General features: G+C 38.4%; 1 protein-coding gene and 1 pseudogene across 1 annotated transcript in view; one reads left to right on the top strand and one right to left on the bottom strand.

Moving 5' to 3' along the window:
* The first annotated feature begins 5753 nt into the window (after positions 1-5753).
* LOC131538513 (uncharacterized) lies at positions 5754-8580 on the top strand (annotated as a pseudogene).
* A 304-nt stretch (positions 8581-8884) lies between these two features.
* ptprb (protein tyrosine phosphatase receptor type b) overlaps positions 8885-10201 on the bottom strand; it is a 40989-nt gene continuing 39672 nt past the window's right edge. Inside the window, exons 27-30 of the mRNA XM_058772640.1 lie at positions 9916-10079; positions 9687-9822; positions 9267-9376; positions 8885-9110 (exon numbers count right to left, since the gene is read on the bottom strand). Coding sequence (XP_058628623.1) covers positions 9269-9376; positions 9687-9822; positions 9916-10079 — 408 coding nt within the window. The 3' untranslated portion in view covers positions 8885-9110; positions 9267-9268. The remainder of the gene's footprint in view (positions 9111-9266; positions 9377-9686; positions 9823-9915; positions 10080-10201) is intronic.

The raw sequence follows: 10201 nt of genomic DNA, 5'->3' as shown, positions 1-10201 counted from the left end.
TCCATTCTCCCTAGTTCCCAGGCTCTGCTGTGGGTTCCTGATCCGTCGTGGTGGGCTCCTGCTCTATCTGCTCTACCGTGGTGGTCTTCGGGTCCGTCTGCTCCGCTCTGGTGGTCTTCTGCTCCACCTGTTCCACCCGCTCCGCTGTGGTGGTCCACTATCTGGCTCTGGTGGTCTTCTGCGCCGCCCTGGTGAGCTCGTGCTCCATCTGCGCTGCCGTGGTGGTCTGCTGTCGGGCTCTGGTGGTCTTCTGCACCGCCGTGGAGATCTTTGGGTCCACCCTGGTGGGCTCAAGTCCCGTCTGGTCCGCCCTGGTGGGCTCAAGTCCCGTCTGGTCCGCCCTGGTGGGCTCGTGTTCCGTTGGCTCCGCCCTGGTGGGTTCCAGTCCCGTCCACTCTGCCCTGGCTTCCTGCTCTGCCAGCTCTACCTCGGTCCCAGATCACTCCGCTTCCACAAGGCCCTGGCCCTCCATCCCTCCCCCTGTTCCGCCTCCGCTCCACCTCCCTCCTGATTATAGACTGTGGGGAGCGTCTGGAAGCCGCTCTTAGGGGGGGGGCTCTGCACTCCCATTCATTCACCACTAGAGGTCACCCACTCACCACATGGACTCTCACAGTGCACAGCACACTGGACTCAATTTCCCATCATCCATTGCACTAATTGAGCACACAGATGTAGGCACTAATCACACGCACACCTGATCCCACGCACACACTGATCACACACCTTATTTAAACCCTGGACTTTCTCTGCCACACTGCCGAGTATTGTTTGCGTTTACCGCTCCCCTAGCCGTAGCAACTTACAGAGCCCCAGTTAGTTTTCCCCTGCCCGTTTGGATTGTGTTTTCCCGTGTATGTTCTAGCCTGTGTTCCCTGGATTAACCCTTGCCTTGCCGTTTTGCACACCTGTTGGATTATAGCCCGTGTTCCCTGGATTATCTCTCTGCCTTGCCCTCTGGATTCTGTTCGCCGATCGTCGACCTTTGCTTGCCCTAGGATTACTCTTTGTCTTGTCTCTGCCATACCTGTCTGCCATTGCTCGACCCTGCCTGTATTTATGACCATGCCTATGAATAAAAGCTTGCAGATGGATCCGCACGCCTCTCGTCTCGTCAGCCCCGTTACAGCAGTTAAGGACTTCTATATAGACAGGAAATTTGCCACTTTTGAACACTTGTATAAACTCTTTGATCTTCCTCAGTCACAATTTTTCCGTTATCTACAGGTGCGTCACTTTATAAAACATTCTTTTATTGAGTTTCAAGAGTTACCACAAGATCATGATTTGTATAATTTTTTTGGGACAATCTCCTATGAGCAAACACTTGGTGACTCAGTTTGTTGCTTTGTTCGTCTCTCATTTTGCAGTGTCTTCAGATCACCTTAAAGTAGCATGGGAAAATGACACTGGAATTAATGTTTCCAAGGAGATCTGGGAGGAGGGCCTGAAACGAATTCATACCTGCTCTATTAATGCACGATTACAACTTATATAGTTTAAAGTGCTGCATAGGTTACATTATACCAAAACTAAACTCAATAAAATTTACCCTTCAGTTTCCCCACTATGTGATAGATGTAGGAGATCAGATGGGACGCATACTCATACTTTTTGGTATTGCCCTGAGATTTCTGAGTTCTGGAAAAATATTTTTCAGTGGTACTCAAATGTTTTTGGAGAAGATATCAGTCCAGATCTTTAATTAGCTTTGTTTGGATGTTCTGACCATACATTAGCATTGACACATTCTCAGCAATTGTCTCTTATGTTTGGTATGGTGGTGGCTAAAAGGGTGATATTGATGGATTGGAAGTCCACTTTACCACCCAGCTTTCATAAATGGTTGGCTGAGATGGTTGCTGCCCTCAAGCTTGAAAGAATCCATTTTTCTAAGGTTGACGCTTATAAAAAATTTGATGAAATCTGGGGCCCCTTCCTCACTTATCTTTTTAAGAGTTGAAATTTTATTTTAATATAGTACTTTCTATGTTTAATATTCTGTTTAAGTCTGATTAAGTAAGGCTTTATGGTGTGTATTTTTACTGTATCTGGTGCATGTTCAGGTATGTGTTTTTTTTTTTTCCTTTTCACAGTTTGTGAGATTCTGTATTGTTTTGTATTTTCAGAAAAAATGTTAGAAAAGTGTCATAAAATATATATAAAAAATAAAATAAAGTCTGTGTGGTGTAAGAGTCAATGTAAAGAGAAGACGACATCTGGTGGTGAACAAATGGAAGTTCATGGACAGGATTCCTGACAGACGCCTTATTGTTGACAGTTTCAAGTTGTTATGCACAACAATGGACACATGCAGTGTACACATGGTGTAAGAGTTTCTGTAATGCTTAATGGTAATGTGGAGTCACTCTAACTCAGATGATGACTGTGCTGCCTGCCTTCTCTCCAAAAAGATGTCCACTGACAAAGTGAATTTAGTGAATATTGATGTGAACAGATTTTTAGAAATCACATTTGTAATATGGACTGTCTGATGTTACATTAGTACTCTTGAGTCCTTGCAATGATGCTGAAAATGTCAATAAACGATAAACAATAAACTCTTTCTAATGACCTCATATTTGCTGCAAATAGTAAGAATAAGAAGCTCGTCCCCCGCATCTTTAATCAGTTTTTATTCAATTAAAACCTTCGTTGTCAATGGAAAGAATACTGACCTGTTTCCAAAGTACACACATTACGCTTTATATGAATTAGCTGTTAGGAGCTGCTTACAAGATGAATATTGTTTCCAATATACTTGCTACACATAAATCCCAATTGGCAGTCATCAATAAATTTATCCCCCCAAAAAAATCCCCTCAGCAAATATAATCGTTAACAATTTATCATCCTTGTTAATTCATGATATGTGCCTCCGATTTTCAGTACATATTGGGTATTTCCCTGACTTTGAATTAATTTGAATAAACTTCTCATGTTCCCCAATTTATTTATTTTTTAATTGTGGTGGGTTAACATTTTTGCTATTGTATGACCTCAAATGCAGTAGACATGCAGGGCTATCTTTTATCTCTGTATGTTATCATTGGTTTTTTTATCTAAACCATTTGTTTGAGGTCGGTAAGCCGTGGTCACACTCCATGTAATGCAGCGCAGGTCACACAGAAATGTTTTTCTAAAAGAATAAATACATGAATTGCTTAAATAAATCTTAGCTTATCTTGTAAATAAATGTCTCTGCTCATACTAACATAGGCATATTCTCTAGCCACTAACACAGAATACCAAATTATTGTAAGAAAAAATATAAAATGTTTTCGCTTTAATAATTTGAATGAAACAATAGATTGAACAATGATTGCAAGCCAACATTCAGTCATAAACATCTATAAGAAAACGCTGTTCCTATTCAAACATAAGTTATTTATTTACCCTTGCATTACGAAGCGGAGATCTGTCTCCTCCAGGTACGTTTTTTCTTTGTTTTTTCCTTTTAGGGTTAGTTGTTTATGTCACTTTCTATTATTTCTTTGAATGCCAGGGGTTTAAGAGAAAATGTCAAACGTAAGGCCTTGTTTTGTTTACTAAAAGTTTTAACTTTGATTTTGTATTCTTCCAAGAATCTCATTCGGTTGCCTCTGATGTGAATTTTTGGCGTTCACAATGGGGCAACGATATTTGGTTGTCTCATGGATCAGTACACTCAGCAGGGGTCTCTTGTCTGAAAAATAATTTTGGTGGTGAAGTTTTGTATTCAGAATGTGATGAAAATGGGCACTTCATTTGTTTAGTTTTAAGAAGTTTCAGTGAAATTTTTTATAGTAGTTAATATTTATGGATATAATAGTAAACTTGACAATGACCAGTTATTATTTTTGTTAGAGGAGAGACTTCTTCATTGGCTATACAAATTTCCTGAGGCTTATTTAATTTTAGGAGGTGATTTCAATGTTGTTTTGAATGAATCTATTGATAGATGGCCGCCAGGACGACCCTCAATTTTAAACTCTAATTTAAAGCAGTTTATGAGCAGGTTTGATCTTATTGATATATGGAGAGAAAAAAGTTTAAATGATATTATGTATACTTGGAGTAATAAGGATGGCTCTAGACGTTCCAGGATAGATTTTTGGCTTGTTTCTAATAATTTTGATAAGAATAATATTCTAGTTAATGTAATGGCAACTCCATAAAGCTATTTCGATTAAAATTAATATTTCTCCAAATGCAAACTGTATCAGGCAGCACTCATACTGGAAAATGAATAGTTCTTTGCTAAAATTAAATGAAGTTAAACAGGAAAAAAAAAAAAAAAAAATCTGTCTCCTCCAGGCTGTGCGCGGCGCTGCGTTCTGAATGAAATTAGGTTTCGCTGATAGTTTGAGGATCCAATGGCGTTACAAAGTTTTACTGACAAGCTCTTTTAATTGCTTTTCATTGGTTAAATACTTGTAAAGCCCTCAAACAGACATAAGGAAGACCAATCGCATTGATTTAAAATGATATTAACGAAATATGATAGAGATGAAGTTTAATTTTAATTTTAATTTTCCACGGCACACCTGACTAGGCTATAGGCGACTGCATACTCTGCCAACGGAAACGCCGCCCCTGGACACTGGCCAAACAAATAAATATGGTAAACAAAATGATAAAAACGACAGATCATGTCCATGTCTTTGCCACAAAATTACGTTTTGTACGGAAAGCTATCTCTCCCGCTCTCTCTCCCTCACAGACGGTTTGTACACACGTTAACATAAGCGCTAATGTTGTTAGTGCTACTCTGACGATTTTATCAGTAATATAGTTTAACAATTTACATGACTTCTCACAAGCGAGGTAACAACAACGGCGCTGTTCGTGAAGAAAATGAACTTGACGTTTCACTATAACTAGAGACATTGCTGCAGAACACTGAGAGACGCACAGAAGTATCTCTCTCTCTCTCTCAATTCAGTTTTTATATTGCTTTATTGGCATGACATACTTAGATACTGCCAAAGCATTGAACATAGCAGAATAAAAACAAAACAAATATACATATATAAATAAACAAAACAAAATACATGTAAACTACATCCATATATTTATATTTAACTAATGCAGATGTGTTCACTCTTTACTTTCTTTCATTTTTTTTTTACTTTTCTCTCTCTCTCTCTCTTTCATAACTTAGTTATTAACTGCATTAATCTGCTATCAAGGGCTCAAGCCTCCGTTACTAGGTTTAAAATTACGTTTTGGAATTAGCAGCGGAGGCGTTGGATGAAATGCGGAAGAAATAATCCTCACAATAGCGATTTAAGTAGAAAAACCGGCCGAATGCCTTGAAATATATCATCTGATCGATGTCTTGAGGTGTGGCAACCTTAGTATAAATAATTGACTTCGGTCCGTTGAATTATTAGAAAAATAAAGCACACCCGAGGTGTAACGGCCACAACATGTGCATTATTTTTCTAATAATTCAACGGACCGAAGTCAATTATTCCTTACGTAATGCTTTGCTGCTTTTAGCAAACATCCTGTTTCCATGGCAACTTTGGAACTACAACAAGAAGTGTCACTTGATTACGTAATAGAACAGTGTGCTGACAATCCGAGCGGTGGCGAGAGTCACAGAGCAGAAACGTGAGTGATACAAACTATAGAAACACTGTCTACTGACGCCAGTTCATATCTATATTCATCGTGTGAGATACAGTTTATAGACACAGCCTGTACAGACAGAGTCACGCAGTGTGTACCAGACACTGTTTAACAAGTTTCTCACAGTACCCTTTATCATGTCCACAGAAAAGATGAAGAGCTGGGATTTGAAAGGATCTGAAGATCTGACTGAGCCAGCAGGAAGCAGCAGTGCTTCTCCTGCAACCACTGAGAAGACCAGCCCAACAGGTTAATGTCAACAAAGCATTTGAGAGACAGATTTTAGTAAGATTTAAATAGAAATGTGGACTTTGTTACTTAGCTCTGCATCAATACATTGTGCAGTTATATTGCCATTATGCAAAATATTTGCATGCCATTTTGATAAGAAGGACAGAATGAAATATTAATTTCCCAAACCTAATCCGTACCATATGAGTTAAATGCAACAACTGCATATTGACCCTGTTAAAGTCAAGCAGCATAAAAATAGGCCAATTTTATCAGATGGACTAATTTTTAATGTTTAATCTGTGGTTAGAGATGTTTAAAATAGTTTATTATTTATTTGTTTGTTTTTTCTTCTTTTATCAGAAAATACCAAAGAAAGAGCGCGAAAGAGCAACAAAATCTTTGCATTCTTCCGAAGAAGATGGAAGGCTGTAAAAAAAACCTTCCAGAAAAAAAGAGTGGAGCCCATTGGGGTCTCAGCAGAGCCTGATCGAGAGCCATCGTGTGACCCACGTCCAAGTGGTCCTAAACCAGAACTTCAAGTGGATCTGGTTGATGCGGAACAATTGTGTGTCTTAGGTCCAATCTGTCCTAAAACAGAACACCAAGTGAAAACAGAGCTTTCAGTATTACAAATGTATATCCCTCAAAGCGCGATACAACTTCAGGATCGCCTGGAGCAATGTACATTGGACTGGACACCTGTCAGTGAGGTCTGGTGCAATGTCTTCATTGGAAACGAGTATGTCTGCAACACATTGACTGTCATATACTGTATGTGACATATAAATATCAAACCTTTTGATGAAGTAATATGTAATGCAGCAGTATGAACAAGAATCAAACACAAAGCAGTTATATTTCTCTAGAATGCTTTACTAGTGCCTAAATTCATGGACACGATAAACTGATTCACAAGCTAGGGAGCTGATTGAGATTTTACCCTAATCTAGGCTGTTGTGATTTTGTGCAGGGAGACAGCAATGGACCGAACAAAACTGAAGGAGATGGGTGTTACTCACATCATGAACGCTACAGCAAGTGAGGGAGATCTTAATGGAAATATCAGTATTCCAAGGGAGGAATATTACCATGGCATGAGCATCACTTACTACAATGTCCCTGCTGTGGATGAAGACTGGTTTGACATCAGCAAGTACTTCTTCCCAGCTGCACAATTCATCCACAAGGCCCTGAGTAACCCAGAGAGTAAGAGCTGACATACACACAACATTTATAATGTATTATTTATTAAGTGGCTCACGGTGATAAACTGTCTGGGACTGGGTTTGTTTTGTATTTTCTCAGATAAGTTGTTGGTGCACTGCATACATGGTGTCAGTCGCTCCTCCACTCTTGTTCTGGCATACCTAATGATCCACCATAATATGATGGTGGAGGATGCCATTGACCACGTCACAGATGTGAGATGGATTGGGCCCAACATGGGCTTTTTGAATCAGCTGACAGGCCTCAATTCAGATCTCGTAAGGCAGCGAAAACTACAACTAAAAAAGGAGTTAGACATATATAAGAAAAACAAAGTGCTCCAGTTCCAGAGCCATCGTGTCTCCCAGGTCCAGAAGAAGAACCTCAAGGGAAAACAGAGCTTTTGCTTTTAAAAAAGCATCTCTTTCAAAATATGATCCAACTGATGCAATGCCTAGATGAATGTACACTCGACTGGACACCTGTCACTGAGATCTGGCCCAGTGTCTTCATAGGAAATGAGTAAATCTACAACACTTTGACTGTCACATAAATGACCAAAAATTATACCAAACCATGTAATAAAATAATAATGTATTGCATCAGTATGAACAGGAATCAAACATAATGCAGTTATATAATTCTACATTTAAATACTCTTTAGTGAAATACTAATCTAGGCTGTTGTGTTCTTATGCAGAGAGACAGCAATGGACCGAACTAGACTAAAGGAGATGGGCATTACCCACATCCTGAACACAGCAGCGGTGAAGAAAAACCTTAGGGTCTTGTTAGGAATACCAAGAAAGGAAGACCTATTAGGAAAGACCAATATATGGGTTAAATATTACAAAGGCATGAACATCAGTTACTATGGTGTGCCTGTAATGGATGACCACTTGTTTGACATCAGCAAGTACTTCTACCGAGCTGCAAAATTCATCCACAAGGCCCTGAGTAACACAGAGAGTAAGAGCCGATGTACACACACACACTATGTATTACCATTTATCATCTATCGTTTGTCCTGTAGTGTCAAACTATCGAGCACTGAGTTTGTTTTGTCTTTCTTTTTCTTAGGTAAGGTGTTGGTGCACGGCTTAGATGGTGTCAGAAGATCTCCCACACTTGTTCTGGCATATCTGATGATTCACCATGACATGATGGTGGAGGATGCCATTGACCATGTCATAAAGGTGAGACGCATCAGGCCCAACATGGGCTTCTTGAAGCAGCTGATAATCCTCAATTCAAAGCTTTTGAGTCAGAAAAAACTACAGTTTTCAATACCAGACAGACAGATAAAAACCACAGATAAATAAATTACATGAGCAAAATAAAAAACATTATTATTTAACAATTGCATATGCTTAAAAGCTTTGCACAGAAATTTCAATAAAAAGTAATACTAAAATATTACATTTTGCCTAAATTATATAAAAATGAGCTTTAGCCTATTTCTTTAACTGTTTGCAAGTTAAAGGGGGGTTCAAAGAGCTCTAAAGCATGTGCATATGGAAACATCTCCGCTGCTAGTCCAATTATACATATAAAGAAAAAGGGATTGTAAATCTACCTCTTCATGTCCATAAGCAGTAATTTCCTTTAAAAAAACAGCAGCTACTGTACATGCAGAAAAGCTTAAATGAGACATTTGGGGGCTTTATAATATTTATTTTATTTAAGGCTTTTGTTAGTTAACTTAGGGAGTCCATTAGAGAACAATTGTGATTCTTATATCCCAGCTACTTAAGAATGAAAGTTCACACTTTGTATGTCATGCATTAAGCATTTATGAAAATTAATAGTAAAGTCCAGTAAGTGCCAGTAATCTAAATACAATTTATTAAAATTAGCATAGAACATAAATAATTACAAACAGAGGTACATAAGTATAAATTGAAGTACATAAGTATATCATGAACAAGTTGTATAAAAATAAAGCATATATCTTTGTTATGCACTGCTATTAAAACTATAGATGAAAACAAAAAAACATCTTCTCTGTTCTTGTTCAATAAGGAGAAAAATCTTCATGATCCTGAATACACACACTATGTGAAAGAAAAAAAAAAGTGAATAAAACAAACAAACCTAAAATTACATAAAATTACAAGTTCAGGACATCTATCCTCAAAATTAAAGTCAGCATGAAACAGAATCATATATATGTATCCATAAAGTGTCTAAGTGAAACATGCAATACTTACCTTTATAATAGGTTATTGTAGATGGGGAAAAGAGGATTATTTCGCTCACAGTGAAGTTTATGAGCCCTCAAAACGTCCCGCACACACTGATGGATATAAGCATACTGAGACTGCAGAAGAGAAGTCCATCATATTAGGGTGCTTATAAACCAATTCACACATTTCATTAAACCTACAGAAGCAAAATAGAGTAACTACACATTTAGGCAATTGGATTTCTAACTGAAATTGGGCATTTTAAAGCCAATTCATGTCAAAGGCGATAACTAATTTTATGAGAATGGGGAAGTCTACACTACAACTATAATGATAACGACACAGAAAATTGAACTTCTGTTGAACTGGAATTATTTTATTAAGCAATGTCAGTGTGACACCAGTATAAATGTTGCTGATGTTGCTATACAGACAGACTCATACCTCTGTTTGTACCATGTATGAGCGATGCAGGCGTAGATCAAACACACATCCATAAATGTCCACTGTGCAGTTCCTGTCCAGTTGCTGTAAAACACGATCCAGCACAATGAAAGTGCCAGTTCGGCCAACACCAGCACTGAGACAGAGAAAAACATATCCAGTGTAAATATATTTTGCATGTGAACACCCTGAAATGTTCTTCAAAGATGTTTAGATAATACTCAGATACCTGCAGTGTACTACAGTGACTCCTGGACTAGTTGTCCTGTCAATGTAATCTCTGACTGTTCGCACAAACTGAACGAGTGATTGGGTTGTTTCCGGTACACCGTGATCTGGCCAAATGGTGTAATGGAACTGACGCACTGTCCTGGGGTATCTCAACTGACCCTCCTGAAAAAAAACTTCATGCATCATGTCGTCTCATCTTATAAAAAACTAGTTGCTATTTTATTCATTCATTCATTCATTCATTCATTCATTCAGTCATGAACTTTTTTTCTTCATATATGTGA

Source organism: Onychostoma macrolepis, chromosome 04, assembly GCF_012432095.1.
Source record: "Onychostoma macrolepis isolate SWU-2019 chromosome 04, ASM1243209v1, whole genome shotgun sequence".
NCBI lineage: Eukaryota > Metazoa > Chordata > Actinopteri > Cypriniformes > Cyprinidae > Onychostoma > Onychostoma macrolepis.
Note: the sequence above shows the minus strand (reverse complement) of the source record. Positions and strands in the feature narration are given on the sequence as shown.